Source organism: Corvus cornix, chromosome 3 (genome assembly GCF_000738735.6).
Source record: "Corvus cornix cornix isolate S_Up_H32 chromosome 3, ASM73873v5, whole genome shotgun sequence".
Lineage (NCBI taxonomy): Eukaryota > Metazoa > Chordata > Aves > Passeriformes > Corvidae > Corvus > Corvus cornix.
Window position 1 is genome coordinate 80472903 of NC_047056.1, and position 24268 is coordinate 80497170.

At 37.6% G+C, this 24268-nt stretch overlaps 1 protein-coding gene across 1 annotated transcript in view; it reads left to right on the forward strand.

The window, feature by feature from the left end:
- ME1 (malic enzyme 1) overlaps nt 1-24268 on the forward strand; it is a 159050-nt gene that overhangs the window by 80862 nt on the left and 53920 nt on the right. Inside the window, exon 6 of the mRNA XM_039568160.1 lies at nt 8646-8749. Within this exon, the coding sequence (XP_039424094.1) occupies nt 8646-8749 (104 nt within the window). The remainder of the gene's footprint in view (nt 1-8645; nt 8750-24268) is intronic.

Here is a 24268-nt window from a genome sequence, read left to right on the forward strand (position 1 = left end):
AAACTATATTAATAAAATACATGAGATTTCTCAGATTTCTTTGCTTTCTGACTATTGTTTGTATGTTAAAATATTGGTGATTACATACAGCCCAATGTGCTGAGGTCCTAAATGATGTTGGATTCTTCAGGACTATTGTTTTCTCAATAGGCAAATGATTAAGTTTTTCAAGAAATGCCACTGGCATGCAGACAACCATTTGTTTTCAGTTTTACTGTGTAAAAGAGTTATGCACGCTAAAATTGTGTCTGATGAAATGTTCCTCCGAAACCATGGTTCTGAGTGTCTTCCAAGTTCCAACTCAAATTACAGGCATTTGTGGAATTGGCATTGTCCCTATCCTTGCAGACAGATGTTAACATCAGGAGAGTTCTCTCGGACTGTTAAACATAATGCAGAGTATTTATCTAGCTGTTTTGTTTTGTTTTCTTAAAATACACAATGAATTAGGCCTCTCTGTTCTCCTTAGTAACTCTACTAGATATGGCTCTGGTAGCAGGTTGAATCATAGAAAAGACCTATAAAACCATTGGGTCCCACTGTTAACCCAGCACTGCCAAGTCCACGACTAAACTATGTCCCTGAGTGCCACATGTACTTTTAATTACCCCCAGGGATGGGGACTCAACCACTTGCCTGGGCAGCCTGTTCTAATGCTTGAGAACCCGTTCTGTGAAGAAGCCTCTGTATTCCACCCATGGTGACAGTGCCCCATTCATACAAAGCATTCCATTGTTTTCAGATTGGCACAATTAACACAGAAAATGGATCTTGCTATGCTTTTCTTCAGTATTTTTCCAAGATTAGAAATTATTTCCCCTTCATCCTGGTAATCACGTGACTTAGTTATGAGCTGCTTGGCACAGCTGCCACTTGGTGCATAAGTTAAATGTTGATTTGAATGAAGGACCTGATGAATCCTTATGGTGGTGATACACAAGCATAGTACTAGGAGAACTCTAGTGCTATAAAGATCAGTCTAACAAGGAATTTATTATTTTCGTTTTCAAGCTAACTTTCTGTAACAGAAGATGTTGGCACAATTGTATGTTTGGAATTGAAAAACTTTTTAGTTTTTTATTTTCTGGTATGAAAAACTGTCAAGCTAACTTGCTAACTTTGAAGGCAGTTTTTTTCTTTCTTCAATTACAGTATTTTCATAACAACACCCAGTCCAATCCTCAGGAAAATGCCTGCTTTTCTCACTATGAACAGCACATGGCTCGTGATGGCCATTCTCTGATACTTACTTCTAATAGTTTTTAGAAGTTAAAGTGGTTGAAAATCATCAGTGTAAGCTGTTTGACCTGAAAAAAGGTTCCAATGAAATTTAAATTTCAGAGAAATACCATTATTTTTTTGCTTAATCTGTTGGCTAGCAAAGTTGTAGTTGAGGTATGTTTCACTACTCAGCTGTTCCCAGGTCTTTCATGGTTGGAGACTGCCATAAAGATCAAGGTGCACAGAGCAGTTTTTGCTAGATTGTCCAAGTAAATTTACTTCAAGAATTTTTTTAATATCAATGGTAACTTACTGAAAAAGATTTGTCATTGCTGTGTGAATTTCTTACACTGTGTACTGGAAAGGTGAGCAGGTGGAATAAAAGCCAAATTGCTCTGAAAAAGATATAATGCATCTGATGTCAGATGTATTATTGCTTTTAAAAATTTTTAAATTTTAGTATTCAATATCAAGCATGGCAATATATAGTTAGCCTAGCTGTACTGTGTATTACTTGTAGTTTTCAAAGCCACCAAGTAAAGAGGTTCAGGTGTCATTGTAAATTCCAGATTGTTTGGAATGGAAAAGTTAGCCTAGAAAGGAACTTCTTAGGCATATACATCATTGACGGACCCCGGCTGTAACTGGTCTTGTGTGTTTCAAGTGCTCAGGAATCTTGAATTACACCTAAAAATCATAAGATAAACTTTCTATAAAAGTATGATTTCTATAAAATATTTTATAATTCCCAGCATTTTGGAGTTAAGCTATGAGAGTGACTCAGGTGTATCTAGAGACTCACACTAGAAGGCAACAGTGCTCTCTGCCCCTGCCCTATCAACAAGCCTTGACCTTTTCATCCATCACTTGGTTCCACAAACTGACTTGTGGACACAAGTGAGTCAATGTCCCAAACACAAATGCATTGTCTGACTTGAGGAGACAGCAGCCTCTTGAAAAATCTGAAAAATCAAGTGCATCTTGCCCCTTGGTGCTGCAAATTTCTGTCTTTGGATTTTGCACTTGGTGCTCCCTTGCTAATGAGGGCTCACATAACCACACATTTGTGTATCTCAGGTATGTTTGTAAATGTTGCCCTCAGGGGCCTGGGTGGTCTTTAGCTTTGCATACTCACCCACAGGAATGAGTGTGACTTCCTGGAAGGGCCCTTCTGGTAGCCGTGGCATGGGATGGAGGGATGCAGGCAGATGGTGCCGTGCGAGGGGGCTGGAGGCTTGTGCCCCTGGGCACACAGCCACTGTCTGCCCGCAGCACTCGCACACTGGGGCCTTTATTCAGTGCCACATACATGCGCCGGAAACATCCCACAGAATGTCCTTGGCACAGCCTGGCTTTGTGCAGTCTTCTTGCTTGGGGACGGGCTGTGGTAATTTCATAGTGTGTTACAAGATTCCTTCATGAAGCATTCTTTCCAGCCATTAGAGGCATTTTTATTTTGTTGTTAAAGTTCGCTGGAGCTGACAGTTTTTCAGCTGGGCAAGGCTGTTTGCATGCGTGGGAAATAACTGGGATACAAGCAACAGGGTTCAGTGAGCATTCAAAGCTACAACTGGTAATTCCTCTCAGGTTAAGAAATGAGTAAGCTTCCTGAGCAGAAGCAAGCACAGGATGTAAAGGTCACACTGACACTTTAATAACCTCATGAAATTAAAGAACAAGTTGGATTGAATTAATGAAGCCTGTCTTTAAGGACAAATAATTGAGAAAGTCTAGTCCGAGTGTGCAAATCTATAGTATCATTATGCATATATGAAAGAGAATATATTCTCTATATTTTTAGCACAACCTTAAATTCTTTTAAGCAGAGTTTGAAATACTGTAACTTCTTTTCTGTTACATGAGGACATTGCTTCACTAGGGTTTTAATAATTTTTATATTTGAACTGTCTCAAAAATTCATAATACTCTTTGCTAATAATTTTATTTCATAAAAGGTTTTTCCCTTCAAGCACTACATTCGAGATTGATGACAAAGGAGCGCTATGAATGTATTATCTTTTAAACTCTTGACTGCTGAAGGTGTCTATTTTGTCTGAGCAGACAAGGGACAATTTTCAGTGATGTTTTTAGGGTTACAGGTGGGAAAATAGTAATTATGGTATGGCTGTATCTTTGTCTCTAAAGAACTGACAGCCACTTGGTTTTGGCAAGGTGAGCACAGCTGGGCTCAACTGTTAAAACTCATGTCTAGTGTGTGGGGTTTTTCCTCCTTTTTTTATGGCTAGAACAACTCATTGTGATACCCATTTTTGGCCTTCTGTTTTGGGATCTTTTGTGACATCCTGTCCTATGGAGGATCCAGTGGAGGAAACTAAGGGGCAAAGAGAGCTACTGCTCTGTATGTCAGTACCTGTCTTGGGGATGTCTAGATAAAGTGCTAGCTGAGACTCCCAAAGATGAGAGCTCCTTCTTTTAGGGAGAAACAGAGGATAAGGCTCCTTTTTTCTTGTGCAAGAGGCCCCTTGCTAACGTTTGCAAATGTGTTGACAGAGGTCTGGTGTTTATGCAACTTATTTCTGCAAAGTATTCTACAGCCTCAAATCTAATTAGCAGCATTCAACTCTCCAAAATTCATTTAGCATTTGGAAACACAGGATTTGTTACATGTTTTAAGGGCATCATCCTGTATTTCAGACTTCAAAATAAGCTTATTCGAAGAAAAGAAAGGCTTTCTAGTCTAATATAAATTGAAATCTTGTACAGTCTTTCTAATGCCATGAAAAACACTTTGCAGCTGTAAGCAGTTCTTGAAGGACAGAAAATTGTGATTCAGCGTGTTAGTGCTTACAAACCAAAAATTTGAATGAATGCAGATTGATTACTGGGTAATGAGTATCGATGGAAGCTGAAGTTAAGTCCAAAACTTTGGCATGTTCCTAACCAGCTAACTCTTTTTATTGGAAAAAGTTTCACATCAAATGAAATTTCAATCTTGTGGGGGAAAAAAAAAAGTTTGGAATATGCAACTTTCCTGGAGAACAGAAGCCTTCCTGTGCTCACTAGCCCTTCCCCAACCTGTTAAAACTGAGACAAGAAAGTTACAAAAATAATTTAGAGTGTATTAATGTAAGAAAATACTAAGACTTAAAAAAGCAGCGGCCTCCCGCTGGTGTTCTTGGTAACTGTGTGCCCTGTTAGACCAATCATGCTCTAAAATGTGTTTAATTTCTGGCATGTGGCATGTCTTTGTCCCAAAGCTTCAGATGTCCCATACAAATATAGCTCTCTTTTAGCTTTGTAACTGTGGCTCTAGTGCAAATCATTTCCCAGTGTAGAACTGCTGGAGGGTTTTGACATTTTAATGGCATGGGTTTAGTTGCTTCTCTGAAGCATTACCGTACCCCAAACACTATCTAGGTGGCACTGGTTGGTTCTGAGCAATCTCTGCTCCATATTTGTCAGTGGAAAGGCTCAGGGTCTTGCAGATGTTCACCTCCAGTTTTCCATGAAGCTGTTCACTAAAATATGTATCTGTTCCGAAGAAACATCTCAGTGCCAAGTGTGGGAATAAATGACATTTCAGCGTGTTTGTGCTCAACTGATGAAATATTTAAGTGCACAGTTTTCTGTTTCTCACTGGTTTGGCTTTTGTAGCTAACTTAGAGCCAGGTGCACGGCTCAGCCTTGCTTGAACTTTGATGGTTTGCTGATCTCTTTACCCTGAGTAAGATGGTATAAACGGCTTGCCTTTTTCTTAAAACCCCCAAAGGTCATTACAGTTTTAATGCGCTCAGGTGGTGCTTCAAAGAACTCGTTATTTTGCACAGCTAATTCTAAATAGATCTACATGCTATTTCCACTGCCAGAACTTCACATAAGCTCTTTATTCTTAGAAAAACCTATTTCTGTTAAAGCTTGAAATGTACCACATTGGTAAACCTAAATGTTTTAGAACTTTTTTTTTTTAGCCTTAGAACAAACATGTCTAAAAATAAGCTGGCATCAACTTTTTCAGTATCATGTAATATGCATAACGAACCCACTAACCTGGAAAAAAGGAGAGTTATGTTTTGAGGGAGATTGGATTTCCAAAAGAACAAAACAAAGTTTAAACTTTGACAACAAGCTGGGTAACAAAAGAAACCCAAGTCACTGAGGAAAAGTACCTAATCATCATGTCAGTTTGACATACTCGATTGTACGATGGAACTTTTTTTTTTGGTAATCTGTTTTGAAAGCCATGAAATAGTTGGTAGCAAATGTTAATCTCTCAAGATGTGTGAACCCTCTAAAAAAAACCAAGCATGGTCCCGGTTTGCATGGTGTTGACCTGAATAAGGGGATAATATGCTTAAGCAGCTTATTCATTCTTCAGTGCCCTTTGGAAAGGGAGCAGCTCCACAATGGTTTGCCACTCAGGGCACAGACGTGACCACTGTTCTTTTCACTTGCTGAATGTTTCATTCTTTTGTGTCCGCCACGGGTTTCTTCATACGTTGTTCCAAACAGGACCATAAAGGAACTTTTTGGGGCTATTTCATGTCAAACTGTAACGTTTGTTAAGCAGAATGCACTGAGCTGTAAAGGAATTCTGAACTCTGAGTATATAGCTGGCCAAGCTTTTCATCAGAGATGTGTTGCTGAATTAATTGTCTCTGCTTGTGAGACTTCCCAGGCTAGAGGTTTATACATACTCCAGAAACACTGTAATAATTATTTTAAATATTTCACATTAAATTTCAGCATCAAAGGTAGGTGAATAAGCTCAAACAGTGGTCCTATAAATGGAACTGCTTTGGAGTTCTGAGTTTTAGTGTTGACTATAGATTTAAAAGCTCACAGACATGAAAAATGCAGAAGCAGCAAAAGGAGTGTAAGAGCCTGTGTAAGTTTCAAGGCAGACCCATGTCTGTTTAGCACTTTTTGAACAGAGTAATGCGATACCTGTTTCTCTTGAACTTTCACAGAATCATTGCCCATCTAAATTGCCTTCTTGAAGGAATCAGACTGATTCAGTCTTGGCCACAAAGTGTTTTAGAAACACGTCTTTAGAATTTAAAAAATAAAGGGAGCAAAGATTTTTTTTTTTTTCATTTTGAGCATTGTTTTATAAAATGAGAAAACAGACATTGCCTAATAAAAAGCTTGTGGAAGCTCTTTGAAAAGAGCAAATCAATTAAGGAAGAAGAATTAGAGGAGTTGGAAAGGAATTAAGTTATTTACTCTGAATTGGACAGTGGAACATGCGGTATCCTTGCACAGGACATGGAGTAGCAGAAGCCTACTGGCATGGAAAGCTGTAGAAATGGGATTTTAGAAATGAGACTGCTGTTTCTGAGTCCTACCATGATGTTCCTGACAGAGGCTCCTGAGGCTTGCCAGTTCTTCTTCCCAACCTTGTGTGCTCAATCTGGTGGGAAGCATGAGACAGCTCATATGGGCTCTCCAAACTTGCCTTAAAATTTCATGTTGTTAACTAGTTAATTTGCACTTCCTGTGAATTCATCTCCCAGAAATATATATTTATCCTTGATTTTTCAGATTCATTTTTAATAACTAGGCAAACTCAAAATGGAAATGAAAAAATAATTCCAGAAATAGTTCTTGACTACAAAGTTTGAAGTGGTTATATAAAAAAAAGAAGACTACAAACCGGACAATTCCTTTGACAGATACCAGATCAAACTCTTGCAAGTTTTTCCTGCAGATCTAGAATAAGTACAGAATTATTATTTTGATTTTGCTGCTAGAATATTTAGGATAATGTAAATACACAGGCAAAATTATTTCCTCAAAAACTATGTTACTTAAGCATGACTCCTACACTGTGTTGGTGAAGGGAATAAATAAAATACTTACAGTGTAATGACTTCAACTTCATTTATAAAGTAATTTTAATTTTGAGCTTTATTCATGTTTCACTTCAAAAAGTTGAACTAACAACTTCTGAATGGCTGTAAGTAATGTATTACAAAATTTTCTGAATTGGTGATTAATACAGCAAGTATTAAAAAGTTCAGCTTTTAAACCTGCTTGATCTTTTAAAATATTCTAATCTTATATCTTTACTTCTTTGTGGATGTGGAGAGAAAAGTGAGGGAGGGACAAACATCTCTATCTGTAGGTCTGCATCAGGATACTCCCAGGGGAGGCAGAATACCACCAAAGATTTTGAGTTTCATACTGATTCAAATCAATCTTTAACAGGGGCTTGTGGCCCAGAGGAATTTTTTCAGTTCTACAGCATAAAAAAAAGGCTGGGATGGGAATTTAGGCGCTTCTCTAAAATTCAGAAATCAAATTTCTGTTTCCCAGTCTGGATCAGGTTGAGAAAGCTTTCCAGACTTCTTGCTTCATTTTTCATTCTGAAGGCTCTCTCTTGGAAGGTGAGTTGGTCTGTACTTTTCTTTACAATGTTTTTTCTAGTTGAAGCTGGTGTAAAAATTACTGCCACCCTGTTGGGTTTTCATATTATTTTTGGATGAAAAATATTTAGTCAAGCTTCTGACCTATTCTGCAAGCTGTTTGGGCATGTGTGGGAGGATTGCATACAACATATAATGGGGAAATTAGCTTATTTTTTTTCAGAGGCATGTGAGAAATAATAGCAGAGAGTGTCTTTATACCTGAGTTCCTGGGAGAGCCAGTGGAAGCGTGAGACTTGCTGTGGGGAATTGCTGTAGCTGAAGCGGATGGTCAAAAGTGGTTGTAAAATGCTTTGAACACTTTTAGTAATTTGTAAGTTATAATTTGGAAATATATCTGACCTTCTAGTAGTGAAGACATGGCATGATACAGGCTTAGTGTTTTTATGGACCATGGGAAAGTCTGAGTCATAAAGGTAAAGGAAGAAAAAGTGCAAGATTTAAGCATAGACAAATTCAGAAATCATATCCAACTGATGGAACATGGATAGCTGAAATGAAGAATTCTAGAATCTAAACTGATAATCTAAAAAGTTTGGAAGGAAAAGGGCAAAGGCTTGGTTATGTTTTGGCGTATTGAATTTTAGAAAGCAGCACATTTTCTGAATATCAGCTCATCAACAGTTGAAATGATGGTCTCTGGGAGAGGTTTGTGAAACATGCGGATAAAATTAAGGAAAACGGCTTTTTTAAAATGTCAGAGCACTTTCAGGATATAAAAGAAAAATAGAAAATTACTAACTAAAGCTTTAAAAGACACTTTTGAAGCCTGACTTCCCAGAGTAAATTTTACTTTTTTACTTGGAAACTATACACTTCCTTTGAGACTAGGGTATCCCTTTTCCTTGATACAAAAAGGGTGTTTCTTTAATCTCTTTATATTTCTTCGGTCTTAATGTAGAGGTGGATGAATTGGTATGTACTTCATATGCTTGGGTTAATACTCAAACACTGTATTTTTGTCCCCTTCTTGTTAACTGAGAGTGTAGTATTGTAACTTGCTCATGTAATAGTTCAAACATTTTTTTTTTTAAACAGGAATTGCTGAAAGATCCTTTGTATATTGGGCTGAGACACAAGAGAATTAGAGGTCAAGCCTATGATGATCTTCTTGATGAATTCATGGAAGCTGTGACTTCAAGGTAAGTGATATATGTGTGCTAGTCATTGATTAATTCCACTGTGAACTTCGTCTTGAGAGAAATAAAGGTCAGTAGCTTATGAAAAGAAGACAGAGTTGTTAGGTTCCAGATAATTTTTATCTTGAGCATAGTATTTTATGAGTTTACAACTGCCTGAACTATTTACCTTCAATATTGCAGTTTTATGAATTACATGAGCAGTAAAACTCATCTGAATATAACTCATTTTTCAAACTTCTTTTTCAAGGTTTAGATTGTTAAATATTTGCCTAATAATTTTCCCTGCCTAGCACTGTGCCTACATGATCTTCTCTGTCTCTGTGATTTCATATGTGAGATGTCAGCAGCCTTAAAGAAGCTATCATACTTGGCAACCCCTGCCTCTGCCCCCACCAAACCCACAACAGGACTAAGCTTTCAGTGTTTTAAGTGTCATGGTATGGACCTACACCAAGTCAGCTCTTTCACTTGCTTCTTATTTCCTGTACAGAAAGTAGTTAAATTTATTATTAGACTGTGATGCATAAAATAGTTCTCCTTATGTGTCAAATAACACCTTTGCTCATATTTTCCTTGTTTGTTAAAATATTTGGAGTTCTAGCTCTGCATTCAATGTGTATACCTAAAATAGCTCAATTGCCATGATCCATAGAGGAATGTGTCTTCTGCATCTGCATCCAAAGGTGAGGCTGATCTGTGGAACCTGGAGATACTTTCCAGCTCCTCAATTTTGTCTTGCGCCCCATCTGCACTTGACACAATCCTGAGACCTTACCTGGACATACGCAACCTCTGTTCTTCCTGCCTTGATTGCTGTGCAAGAGAAACCTGGCCAAGCAGGCGGTATTAATTTCTGTGCTGAAACACATATTCCTTCATGGACTACTATACTCTTCCCCATCATCCCCAGTTGGCTGCCACTCCCTTGTTCATAATGGTCCTATGGATGTTGCTGGTTTGACTCTATCCTGTTGTGTGTTTGCTACTTAGCTAAACGCTCCCTTTCAGATAAAATTGATGAACCTTCCTAATAGATTCAGCTCCCTAAAAGAATGTTCAGAGCATTAGAAGTTGCTCTGTGGTCTGTGTTTTGAGAATCTCTAACATAATGCATTCTCTAAATAGCCCTTTCTTTAAAATGAACCGCTGTTCTTCATACTAAAGGAAATAATCGGAGTCAAGCAGAAGATTATCTCATGAATGCCTGAAGGTCTGGTTGACATGCACTTCTTACTTAAACATCTTTAAAGCTCTGTAATTTTGAGCAATTTTGAGCAATTTGTGTTTGCTTGACCTTCTGAAAGATCACTTTGTTCTCAGCTAAATCTGTCATGGTCAGCAGTGGTTGAAGTTCATGTTTGAAGTGGAGCACTTAAAAATTGTAATTCCAACTTTGCGTGGTTTACTTGTGAATTGTTTTGCCTGTAGTGTGATATCTACATTCATAATGATACCCATTTACTAAGGTGAAGGGAAAAGTGATGTAGTTAGATCAAAATCTAGTCCAATTGCTCAATAATTTTACAGGTTCCTAAATTCAGATTTGTGTTTAATGTGCCGCTGGCAGACTCAGCACTTACAGCTGATTCTGGCATAGCAGGTCTGACTGTTAAACATGCAGGTCATGGTTCCCTTTGCAACCATTGTGGTGATCTAGATAATTGTATACTTTGGTTACACGATAATTATTTTTCCTCATGAAGGTTTCTATTATGTTTTTCCTCTTTTCACTTTGCTTAGCCTTCTGCTGGCTGTTTCACTGAGGGAGTATTTGCTTCGCTAATCTTAGATGCATGTTTGGTCTGTTAAATTTTATGTTAGTCATATTTATTGTTAGTTATTGCCATGGTGCTCCAAAAGAAGCTTTCTTATTTAGCACTGCCTAATCAGTTCTGGGAATGGGATAAATTCTGGTGAAATCTGTTGTCATGGTGTTTTCAGTACATCTCCAAGATGTACATAATCATGAACATTGTAAAGCACAAGGCTGTCATGTATTTTTAATAAGTCTAAGTTAAAGACAGTGTGATGACATATTTTCAAGTTGGAAAGCTATGTGAAATACCTATTTTAGATCTTTTACACCTTCATAATTCTCCAGAGAGGCCAAATGCTAACAGAAGTGAGAGCCAGGTTTTAGCAGCATTGCCTGGGAGCAAGAAGGAGTGGGCAGCAGTACAGGGCGGTGCACTTTGTACAGTCTTTTTATTGGCTTCCAGGGAATTTTCCTATATGTCATCTTGATTGATTGTTAAATTTTTAAAATCTAGATTTTTATAAGCTGATGCAGAATAATTTATAGTGTTTCATGTTGAAATGTCACCTTTATACAATGAATGGTATGGTAATAAAAAAATGCTTTATAAAAAGGTATAGTTTCATCAACTGCAATACTTTCCTCTTCTCAGCCTCCACTGATACTCACCCCAAAAATTTCTTCTTATGAAACAAAATTATTTATGAGTCAGGATTAAAAGAAAAAAAAAAAAAAACAAAACAAACCAACAAACCCAAAACTTAAACTATCCATTACTAAAAGATTTTGGTACAGCATGGCAGAATGGAGCTACTACATTGTGATTTTTCCCAGATGATGGAAGGCAGAAACATGTGGAAAGCATCTGGATTTCTGGTGACACAAATTCAGTGAACAGCTTTTATTTATTTACGTATGTATACATTTATCTGTTTATTTATTTATTACTAGTGCCAGCAGCTGCCCTCTGAGGGCAGATACTATAATTTCTCTGGGCACTACCAGGTGGTTCTTGCTTTTGTGTCAGTGCAGTAATTTAGAGGAACAGGAATATTCTAAATGGAAGGAATGTTTTATAACAGGAGAAAAAAATGGACAGTTGTCTTCATCAGTGAAGAACATAATTCCAACTGGAATTCAGAAACGTTTGTTAAGTTTCTACCCTGTGGAGAAATGGGTCATAAAACATTTTATACAGACAAGTAAATTTTTCCAAATGACAAGTTGTTCTTAAATATCTGTGTTTACAGAGGAAACTTTGAGAGGAGGGATTGCTAAACAACACTTTGGTAGCTGGGATTGATCCACCAAAGCTTCCTCTGTAACCAGAGAAAGTAACTCTATGTTTTTATTCCAGTTCCTCTTTCTTCTCTGCTTGACTGTGATGATGCAAAGTGAAATATATCAGTGGCCAAGAGGCATTCATGTACAACAGTGAAAGGATTATGGAAATGCTTGAGGGGAAAATATGTAGAATGGAGATGGAACAAGAAATGAAAGGAGAGGAAAAAGGCATCTTTTCAATAACAGGGACCTGAATTTCCTTGTCTAATGCAAGAAGTAAATTTAAAGAGTATGGAAATTTTTTTCCATATTTCAAAGGATATTTCATTTTAGCAAATCTGGTAAAGATAACTCCACCCTGAACCCCTCAAAAGAATGTCAGAGTAGGGAAGAACAGCATCTTACCAGCTTTGCTTCCTGCTGCAGATCATCCTCAATGGAAGTCATTGTACTAGGCAGGGAAAATACTGACTTGCACCTCTGGCCTATGAACAGATAGGAAACTTAGAAAATGGAAAGAATCTGGTGGAATTTCCATAGATTATTTTCTTGCCTACCTACCACAACCTCAAAGAGTTGGGTGGAATTATTTTATGAGCTAAACTCTGTGGATTTGTGATGCATACGAGCAGCCTTGTATCACTGAAATTATCTTTCTGAGTGTGTGTGATGGTAAGTTTTCAGTTAGACTTCAAGATACAAATAATAGTGGTGGACCCTTGAAAAGTAATGCCATGTGTCGTTTACGTTCTCTTCTGTAATCATATTTTGATTAAATCCTTCCCTGCTCTTTTTATATGCTGCGCTTTTCTCAAGTTTGTGAGCTATAAACTAAGCTGCTGACAATTGTAATTCATTATGTTCTATCCTAAATTACCATGATGTAGTCATTATTCCTCATTTGCCTGATTACATTATTCACAGATGGTAGCAGTATTTCATTTCACTTCATGTACTACTTTAAAGCAGTGTTTTATGGTAAATATGGTTTAGCTAACTTTGAGAACAACTGTAAAAGCAATGTATCCACAAAATCAAAATAGAAAAGTATTTTAATAGCAATTTTCATTTAGTAGATTGCATTAGAATATAGTTCAGTTTGTGACTAAATTAATTAATTCATACAGCCCTTACTTTTGGCAAGAGAATGTACTGGCAAGAAGTCAACTTAAAAGGTGCATATAGCTGTGCATCATTAAGGGAGGGGTTGGACCACACAGTCATTCTGACAGTATGTCCAATCACAGGTTGTGAGAACATTGGTGCCTCTGTCCTCTTTTGCACTGTAATGGTGCAAGACCAAGACTTATATCATGCCTATATGTTCCCATATTGATCAAGCTAAACTGGCTGTCAGAAAGTGTGCAGGAAGAAATGCTGCTGCAACAACTCCCTCCTATGGCAGACTTAGTGAAGATCTTTTTGCACTGAGATTTTTTTCCCTCAGTGGGACTTAAGCCCTTTGAAGCAATTTTTCAAGTCTATGACCACCTGCTCCTTCCACCATGCAGTGAACATTAACTTCCTAATGAAGATCACTGTGGGCAGCAGGAGAGGAGCAAGGTGGGTCCTTTGGCACTTGCCCATAGACTGCCTTGACTGCAGCTAGAATTGCTCTTTGAGCCCACCCTCAGTTCCTTCCTGTGCTTACAGCTGAGATTCATTCCCACTCATTGATGGGTTTGCATTCTTCCTGAAACTACCTGGGTCCAGGCTTCCTTGCCCACCTAGACTCCCAGGTGGACTTTTTTACACTCATGGGATGAGACCATTCGGAAGGCTTCTTAGCTTGTTTGACTATTAAGATAAGTTCTTGGATTAAAAAAACCCCACACAGTGGTTTTAAATGAGAAACTGTTTCTTTGGATAATGGACAGTGCTGTGGAAGAGGAAAACTCAGACAGTTTCATAATCAGGGTTTATTTTCTTATCCTAGTTTAAGCAACTATGATGGTTTGCCTGAGGAATATCTTCAAATTTTGTGATTAACCATGATGACTTGTAACTGATACCACTTGAAACATTTAAATCGTCAACAGATGATGCCTTCTCTAAGAGGGTTGTTAAGGAAACCTGAACCCTGCTCCAGGCTGTGGTGCTTAGTGGGGTACCCTGCTTGGAATTGTCCTCACCTGCCTGTGTAGGGGGAAAAGAGAAGTAAACTAATTGTACTGTTTTTCTGGAGATGGGATGCTTGTGTGCACATTTGGCACTCCTTCAGTTCCCAGATCCAGGGAACTCTGACACGGAGGAAAGATGATTTAGTAGAAGACGTCTGCTTCTGTATATTCTGTTACATTAGGGGGAGTAGGTTAATTAATTCATTCCTCGTATGAATACCCTTATAAATAGGGTAGTCACAGAAAGAAGAATGTAGGCAAGCAATTTGTTGTTGGTTGGTTGGTTTTTTACTTAGTGCCTCGTATCCTTCTTCTTTCCTTTCCTGTTGGTTCATTGGGTGGTTAAATCGTATCTGATTGCTGGAAGTGTTACAAATATATGCTCTACAGACTTTTTGGACCCAATAAGCAGTGTAAGGAAAAGTGAGTCTGGCAGTGAAGTAAAGTCACAGCAGGATAGATAGAACCTAATCAAGTTTATTTGCAGAGAGACACCTATTATTGTTTGTGATGCAAGACCTTAGAGAAATTCTTAGCAAAGATCAGCAGAGGAGCCTTAAAGAAATAAATTCATCCTTTAAAGAAAACAAAAACTATTGAAATCCTCAGATGTGGTACTGAGTGGGAAGGCTATTGTTTTGGATTTTGAGATAAGATAGAGAAAGTGGAGGAATATTTTAGTATTTTTAATATTCTTGTTGTACCAAAACTGATTCTGGAGCTCAAATTGGATGTATTAATGTTCTAATAATGCTCAGTTATGCCCCAGACTTCAACAAGTGAAGCACATGCTGTTCCTGGGCTTTTCTTCTCCAAACTATTTTAAAACAGGATTTTTCAAATGGAAAAGGCCTGGGTAATCTCAGTTACTTTCCTTCATCTTTTATAGCTCCAGCAAATGGTGGGCAGCATTCCCAACAGAAGTTAGCTGGTGCACTGTATTGTAAATGGAGTGAATGTTGATTTATTTGAATAATTTGTGTGAGTGTAATATTTTAACAAGGTTTATATTGTTGTTACGGAAGTACAGTAGTTTTCCAGGCTGTCAGAAGCAGCAGTTTCTTTTTTTCTTTCTTTTTTTTTTTCCCCCTTTGGAAACTCTGGTAAAGTAAAATAATAAAATTTTGGCTTCAGTTCACATCAGAATGCAGTAACTTATCTGTCCCTTTTATCCCAGCTCTGTCTCTTTCCCACTAGAAGTCAAGAAGTATTTTTACCTATATTTCAACTCTCAGGAAAACTTTCGGTCACTGTTGGTCTGGCTAATTGGATTTGAGTACCTCAGTGCTTCATCTCTCTTTGGTCCTTTACCTCTACCAGAGAGCAACACTGCTGTGCTTTATTCAGAGTATCCCACCCGAACTGCTGCTGCTGAGATTCCTGATCCATGGCAGTGGATCAGCCTGTGCCCACGGTTGCCTCTGCTGCCTGGTTGCCTACAAATAAATAAATAAATATCACTGACATAACCTATTCATCATTTGGTTGTTACTAACTTGTTTTCCCACTGGCTGACTTAGCAGTAAACCATCATGGCTCACTGTTTTGTATGTCAGGTACTTGCAAATTGCTATGTAACTGTATTTTTATACTGTTTTTCATTGTAGTTGTACCCTTTTAAAATAAAACCTAGCATAAGGGAATAGATACATTGCCATGGATCTTCAGTGGATATCCTAGAGCTGAAGTTTAGATCTTTTCGTACCCGAGTATCATATTTTTTCTTTTAAGTGTTGTCATCACTGTATTAAAAATTGACAGTGACATAAGACAAAGAGCTATAGTCCCAGATTAGACAAATGAGAGTATTCCCAGAATTTAATTATCCATGCTCCTTGAGATTGTTGCGAGACAGGGCACTTGCTAGACTGAACAACTTTTTTGCAGTCTTCCCAGGAAAATTGCAATGGAAACTTCAATGGCTTCCCTGGCCATCCTACAATCCTAGTAGTAATCCATATCCAATCCTTGCATAGCCATATAGTGTACTGAAGTGTGGGCAAACAGCACTTCTGAAAATCAGGATACTTCTCTTTTGCTGCTTAACTGTGGATTTAAACGCCGACTTGTAAAATGCAAGTATTTAACCGTATACTGAGGTTATGTTAGTCTTTCAGCTGTGCAAACCTTGTCATATGAACTCTTTGCCAGGGTTTTGGGACTGGGATTCAAAAGCATGCCAGAACTGCATTCTGGAGTTGTGTACATTATCAGTTGAATGCTGGGAACTGCCTCTCTCCTTCTATCCCTTCAGTCTCTCTATACCAATTTCATGCCAATAAAGCAAACTGAGAGCTTGCTTAAATGAAGGGAGCTAAAGACTGATGCTCTTAATTGCAAGATCATACAATTGATTCATTTCACTGATTCATTCTTGGTTTTTTTAATCTAGAGGTAAGGAGACAGTATTTGGTATCCGCAGAATTTTTACCCTTTTTGGAAATTCCAGACGCACATCTTATTTTTGCATTAGCAATCACTGGTGTTTATAAACCACTGTAAAAAATATTACCCATGGCTTAAAAATGCAACATGACACTTCAAGCCCACTACCATATGTAAGTGCAGTTAACTGACACTTCACAGACACTCAGCAGTGCTGCCAGTATGAGCAACTTCTGAATAATCATGTTATCTGTGTAGCTAATGTATTTGTTTAATTGCAAAGTCATAAAAGTTCTTTGCAATTCTGTAAGTGAATTTATTTTACTAACTAGATTTTTGGAGTTCCAAAGGATGCTGATTGTATCCCCAGAAGGAGATAATAGTGATCTGGTAGGTCGTCTTTAAATAACTGGGAGTGTACATGAGAGAAAAAAAGGAACACATTTTGAAAAATAGACTGGGGTTTCAGTGATTCGAAGATCCTTTTTTTCTTAATCCCTTACTCTTTTAGATCTTCTTATGATATGGTGGGAAGAATTTCTACTTCTCTCCCTTCATTGACTCCTGCAGAAGGAAAGTCTTTACTGTTCTATCTCTGGCACCATGTTACTTCGATATTTCTCCTTTTAAAAATGGGATCTAACTTTGTACAGAGCCTGAAAGCAGTCCATTTCAAACATTTTACTTTAGAAACTGCGAGAGAATAATTAGTGAACTATATTTCAGAATTTGGTGGATTTTATCATCAAAGTTAATCATTCATCTACTTGCTGATCTGTAGTAAGCCTAAATGGCTACTGGAAAGAGATTGCTGGCAGGGATTGTTCAAAATTAACTATTAAGAATTTAACAAAAATGGAGCTAAATACTGCTAGAAAAAGTTAAACCTTCTTTGTAGAATCGCAGAACCATAAAAGATATTATTTCTGAAATATTTAGTTAAAAGATATATAAAAACAATTTGATTATAATTGCTTTGTGATTAATTTCTACTTCTATAAGTAAATTCCTTTATTCCTTTTTTCTTCTCTCTCTCCCCCTATTCTAAAAGACCTTGATGGAATAGGTATTTGGTATCTTTGCCACTTTGGTATCTTTGGTATCTTTTTTGGGACAGAGCTCTGATCAAGAAAACATGTGCAGGAGTTATTTTTCCTTTAACAGAATGTATGAATAGGAGCAAGCTTATTTGTGTCTGTTAGATAAACTGAAATGTTGTCATGATAGTTACTAATAATAGAAGAGTCTTTACATCTGAAAGCATACTGAGAAAAAAAATGTAGGGGAAAAACAGTGTTCTTTTAATAAGCCATGAGCAGCCACAAAGAATTTAACTAGTGTTAATTTCAGGTTCTGTACACCCTTTGAAAATGTTTAATTAGCTTATTTTTTGCCTAGATGTCATCTGTGTTTGTGGTCCCATATATAAGAACAGAAAACACTTGTGCAATTCTCTGAAATACCACAATTCTCACAGTAATCTTGTATCTCGTGTGCTCTAACCAACTATGAGAAACTCCAAATTTAGCAATAATATTGAAGTCCACTTGCTTACATATACTTTGGTTCTGCACCATTAAAATTAATGTAATTTTTTTTTTAAAGCCTTTTCCAGTAGCTGCAGAATAGAAAGCCTGTCTTGTTAGAGGTTTTGCATTTGGCAGCCCTGGAGTCATCTGAAAACCTATGGAGTCCATTTCTCTGGCAGGATATCATGATCCAGACATTAAGAGATCTTTTTACAGTATCAAGTTTTTATTAAAAGTCTTTGATTAGTCTTTTCTTCTGAAAAATTAATTATAATGTGAGCACATGTTTGACTTCTGGAATACTAAATTTCTGCAGCTGTGGGACAACAGTGATTCTACTGAATTAATGCTGGGAAAACAGGTAAATAATTTATCCTTCACATTTATACCAGCTGATTTAAGAATGCCGTAACAGGTAGAAAGAAATGCTGTGTTAAATTTGTTAATTATTCTAAATTTATTGTTAAAAAGTGATTTTTCAGTTTAAGCCAGACTACACAGTCTAAGGATTGTTTTCTTTTCTTTGCCAGAAAAGTATAGAAGCTGTAAATTATATATGGAAAATATTTTTAAAGAACGATATTTTCAGGATAAGAGAACTGAGTGCAGCTGGCTTTGTATATTTTCCAAATCAGATTTCAAAATGGGAACCAGCTGCTCATCTGTAGCTCTTAGCTAAAATGCCAGCATATGCTGGTTGTCTCACAGTGGCCATTTTTGAAATAATGCACGTGAGGAGTACTGGGTATGATCCTGATGTCAAATTCAGCTGCACATCCTGACTTAATCACAGCACCATCTTCAAACACTGCAGGCTCACAGCCTAGAGACACTTGGGTAACTTTTCTGCAAAAAATCCAGGATCAGTGAGGAGATTGTGGTGTATAGAATCCACTGTGCATTTTCAACCAGCTTTCTACCTGAATTACTCAGCCTCTTGCAGCTGTGCTGCTCAAGTGCATTAACAGACACCTCCATCTGGGCAGGCAGCTCCTAAGCATTGGTCTCTGGACATAAGAGCTGACACTGCTGTGCTTTTGTCCCAGATGCCTTCTCCTTTGAGCCCTACAGGCAGAGCTGTCTGGTAGCCATCGTTCTGCTGCTCTGGATTTTGGTTGTGTTATAAACTCCATAATTATGATACTTTGTAATTGCACCTATTGGTATAAAACCATGTTATGGAGAAAACTTTAGAGCAGAAGACAAGGAAATGGCTGTTTCCTACAACTCTTCACTATGTGCAACAGAATGAGGTGCTAAACCAAATTTTTTTTATTTGTGTTTGGGAGAAGGTGGTCAGATGGTCAAGAACAAGAAGCTGATATGAATATAAACAGTTGAAGAGGTGAACAGAGCTATAGTGTTTTCTCAGTTGAGGCTTGTTGGCAGCAGTTTTGGCTTACAGAGCAGAGGTAATGTCAAAGAACCACTTAACAGAATGTGGGACAAAACAGATTTTTGACAAAGAACATAGTCTGTGCTCCAAAGAAAATCACTAAACTAGTTTAAACTTGAGTAAATACTGCCACAGTTTTCAAATTTCATCTCATTTTTGTTGCCTTGCCTTCATTCTGTGTTAGAAATCCTGCTGTAATTGGAAAAAATTCACCTAAGTAACTTTTTTAGCTGATAAACACAGCAATATTGCTGATGGAGGTTTTAAGTAATGTTCTGTGCCTGAGTATTTGAAATGATGCATGTGAGTGTTTTAGTGGGGCTTCAGATATGTAACTGAACTGCACTGACATAAACTAAGCAAGGTGATAAATATGAAATCAGAGTTTGAGGAGACTTTTAAACAAATGCTCAGTTCTGTAAGATAAAACCTAAAATGAAAAATGAATGTTAACTAAACTGCCCAGGATGTTCAGGGTTTTTTTCATTGCATTTCTTCTCCTGGGTTACAGAAGTGACTTTGAAGCAGTTGAATCATTCTAAGAGAAATGGAGAAGGCTAACTTCTGCTTCTTCACAAAGAAAAATGTGTCTTTTAAAAAAGGCATCAAACTCCGCTCCTGTGTTCAGTTTTAGAAGTCAAATGTGGATGTATAGTACAAACAATAGTAAATATCTCCTTTAGATAAGAATGGCTAGAATGGAAAGCAGTTCCATTTTTATCATAGTTATTTTAATTAAAAAAGAAAAAGTTTTAATTTTACTCCAATTTTGGTAGTATAAGGTTTTAAAATAGAAGGGACTAACTTTTGGCAGAAGTAGGATACAGGAAAACAAATGCTAGTGTGCTAGTCATCTGTCAGTCATAAGGCAAGAGGGTGCTATGAACTAATTTTGAAGTTCTGAGCAGAGCTGATGGTACCATAATGGACCTGGCTTAGATTGCTTTTATCACTGTGAAATGTTATGCAGTTTATAGTAGTTGTAGACTTAACTACAATCTGTATTAGGGGCACTCTTCACTTGCAGCACCTGACACTGGGATTCAGATTGTGCCTGTGGTTGAAGACTTTGCTTAAATATCACATTTACAGGAAACTGAGTTCTTTCATTTTTAATAAGGTTAGTGTTTGCTTTTTAAATTTAGTTATTAAGCAATAAATTCCAGTGTTCTGCTGCTCAGAGGTGTCACCTTGAAACTCTTAATGCAGGCATGACTGTTATATCCTCAGGAGGAGGATGTAGTAAGAGATGGTCCTCTGCTGGGAAAAATCTGCTATCTTCTTTTTGTATGCTTTCCTCTTACGTGTGCTGTGTGAGACCACCAGGGAGTTATACCTTTCCTGCTCTAAACTGGTAGCTGCGGTTCCTGGCTGCAAACACCATGAAGAGTGAGGGAACTACACCACCACTAAAGTACTGCAACTTCTATGCCAGTGATGCTGTGGATTAAGAATATTGAAGGCATCCAAAGAAAACCCAAAAAAACCAAACCAAAACCAGAGCAACAAAGTAATTTGCCAGATTTTGTGGATTCAAGCAGTTCTGCTAGACCAGCTGATGTCAGAATGACTCATTTTTTTCCCCTAATATGGTATATAGACCTTAGTTAGGTTTTGAATGTCATGACAAAATTACTTGTGGCCTGCTTGATTTTTTTCCTTCCTTGGTGGGGTAGGGGTAGAAGCTTTTAAAGACAATAACCTTGTCTGGTGTGATGTGTCTTGGACGTTTTTTCCTTAATGTGACAACACCTTACCTCATTGGTAAATGAGAAAATGAACCCTTGTGCTGTCTGCAGCAAAGCATCTACTGCAGCTGGTTAGCACAAAATATGGTGCAGTCTGAGCAGTGCCTGAGCTTTCAGTTAGTGTGGAAATCAGACATCAGGGTTCTGAAAAGCCTGCTTGCATGTAGTGGGAGTCCACAACTTCCACATTTTTTATCTCTTTTATGTTTCTGGTTTTGCTTACCTCCTAGAGTTGCCTTCTACTAGTAGTATCTCATCCTATTGCCTTTTCTTCCTGATTGGATTTTGTTAATTCCAACTGTGCTTTCTCCTTTATTGCCCACTTCTCTCCGTATAGGTTTGTTCAATCCTAATCCTACCTGTGTTCTTAGCCATTTTTGTTCCCACCTATAATTATCTCTAATCCTTCTATGTCACAGCTGTTCTCTCTTTTATATCCTTCTGGGTTGTTGATTTGTAGTTGTAAATCATGTTTTCTAAATACATTGGTTTGGTAATTTAATTATTTTGTTTCACGATCTTCTAACTTCCGCTGTCTCTGTCATGTTCTGTCTGGCTGTTGTTTGTCCCATGTCCTTGGTTCCTTGTCTGGTTCTGTCATAGCACACCACAGTTCCCACCCTTCCCTTATTAAGGGATAAATAGATGATAAGCAACAAAAGCAGCAGTTGTTGCTTGCTTTTCAGCTTCATTAATACTTCCTTGCTATCACTGTCCCCACTAAAAGTAAGAAATATTAAAATAGTTTTTGTAACTGCTTTTGTAGATCACTGAAGCATCTCAAATTTTGCTTCTTAAGCTTTGTCCCAAATGGGATATGAATTAAGTATTTAGTAACATTGCTAAGTACGAAGGACTCAGCAAGATACTATCTTTATAGTCTTATTTTAGAGTGATTAATACATTGTATGTAAGAAAGAGGAGACAGTTTCTTTCCACAAACATCTGTTTATGATTTAAATTCTGCAAAATATCCAAAAAAAGGCTGTGTGGTGAATACAGACTAAGAACTTTCGCCACGTATCCTACTATCCCGAGGACTGCTCCTATACTACTATTAATTTTGTTGGTATAATTCCAAATCTGTCATACAGAGTTTCAAAATATTTTTTGTCGCATACCCTATTACTAAACAAAAATAAAACCTGAAAACTTGGGCACTATTTCTGTAGCTGATATATATTATTTGATTAATCCTGCAACATAAAATTATGGTCAAAAGCATATTGTCATTATGAGTGAGTTTTGCTGTAAATAGATGGGAATGTATTTGAGAAAGTCAGGTTTGCTCCATGTGCCTTATTTATTTATTTATTTATTTATGTAGATGTGTTCCTTTCCAGTGACAGATCATACCTGTTTTCCATGTAACAACCATCTGGTCTTAAAGCTGGGGATGCAGCCCCCTTTTTCACAGCTTGCTCAGTCTCTTCCAGTTAGATCTGCTCTGGTCAAGTCGTGGCATGCAGAGCTAATATGTTTAGAGGGATTCAGATAAACATTAAATTTTGCACAGCCTGACTTCTGCACTAACAGGTTTTTTTGTATTTCCTAGCCATCTCTTGGATGAAAGAGAAGCACATTATGGCGGCGTTTAAGAGGCTTTTGGGCAATGGCCATAATAATATGCCTTGACTTGTGGTCCACCCTGAGGTGATCAGTTAGAATAGATGATTCCTGTAGGTCCCCTGTCAACTGAAGTATTCTATTTTCTGTGAGCTTTGGCTCTGTTGAAAGAAGTACGTATTTTTGACTTTGGATTGTTCAATTTGCTGAGGAGACCTCAATGCTGAAGTAAATATGGATTCCATGACTTGTTTGTGGTTCTGCAGTTTGAAAACTTGTTTTTTCAGACATCTGGTATGTTCCAGATAGTCCTGCTTAGGGCATGCCTTCTAGGAGAACAAGTTGTTTGTCTCTTGGCATAAAGATAAGGCTGTCCTTTACAGCAAAACTTACTGGATCTGTGTTCAAATTCTACCAAGCAAACACTGCAAGAAGATCAGGAAAAAGGTGAGATTCCAGCATCTAAACCCACTTTGGTCTATTAAGAAAGTCTTTCTTTAAAGTACTTTGAAGCTACAGAAAGGGCAATAGAGATTTTTTTGGACTAGATATGAAAGCTGAGAGCTCATGAGGGGGTTTTTGTAGGACAGAGTGGAAATCATGGTATCACTCATCCTCGTAGAGAAGAGATTCCTTTGGAGCTCAAGTCATGGCATTATTGCTCATGACTTCCAAAGTGTTCAAGAATTTTTGCTGGAGACTCAAGCCAAGCCTTGGAAAAGTTTAGCTGCTGAATGCTACATTTAAGAGCCCACTTCTGGGCATGTGGCTAGTGCAGGATAGCTGTTGTGATGCTTCTAGACTTTGTTGGTGATTGAAGGGTAAGAAACAACGTCTGGAAGATGCCAAATGGACATCCAGGGCTGTTATCTGTAGTGTTTCTCTGTAGGGCATTATTAGTCTTTATGCTGCACAGTAGCTCATACATCGTAGCCATTGTACAACAACTCAGAGTGCGTAAGCTGAGTTTCCTTCGCTATATTTAAATGTTTTAACTATTTTCACAGCACTATCCGTGCCCCCAACCAGGAGGTTCATGGAGGAATCCCTAGAGACAGTCTCTTATCACTCTTCCAAGCTGTTATCCCAGAAATTGTATAATATTTATGAATTCACAAAATCTTAATGTGCCTTTTTTTTTCTTCAATGGCTAAAACAAAGAAAGGAACTGAAAGCATTTTGGACACATCTGTACTTCAAATATTTAGAGACGGGTGGGGACTTGATTATTTAGCTGAATTTTGTGAAGATTTAAAGCACTAGTTGTCTACATGGAATGCCAGAAAATGCAGATATTTTAAAAGATGCATATGTGTGTATATGTATATAAATTTATAAAACAATAATAATTCCAGAAGTATAAAATTGGCTGTAGTCCTAGTTTTTCAGTTAAAAATAATAGTGCTGGAGATATTGAGTGGATCCTCATGGCTTTAGAACTGTTTTACCAGATCATTGCTAGATGCTTTTCTTATTTAGTAGACTTTAAACATTTCCAAGAGCTCATTATTCCCATCTCTAGGGAAGAGACTTAGCAGACAGCTACAGTTATTGTACATCTTTCCTGGCTTTTTTAAGGGAAGTGGGGGAGGGAAGCAGTGTAATGGACATGTGTTTCCTGACCAAAAATCCATCCCTGTGTCAATGTCCTGTGAGTATTTGAATGAGAAACTGAATAAATTCAACAACAACAAAAAAGTATCTCCTGACTACAGTAGCTAATGTCTTGGTCCAG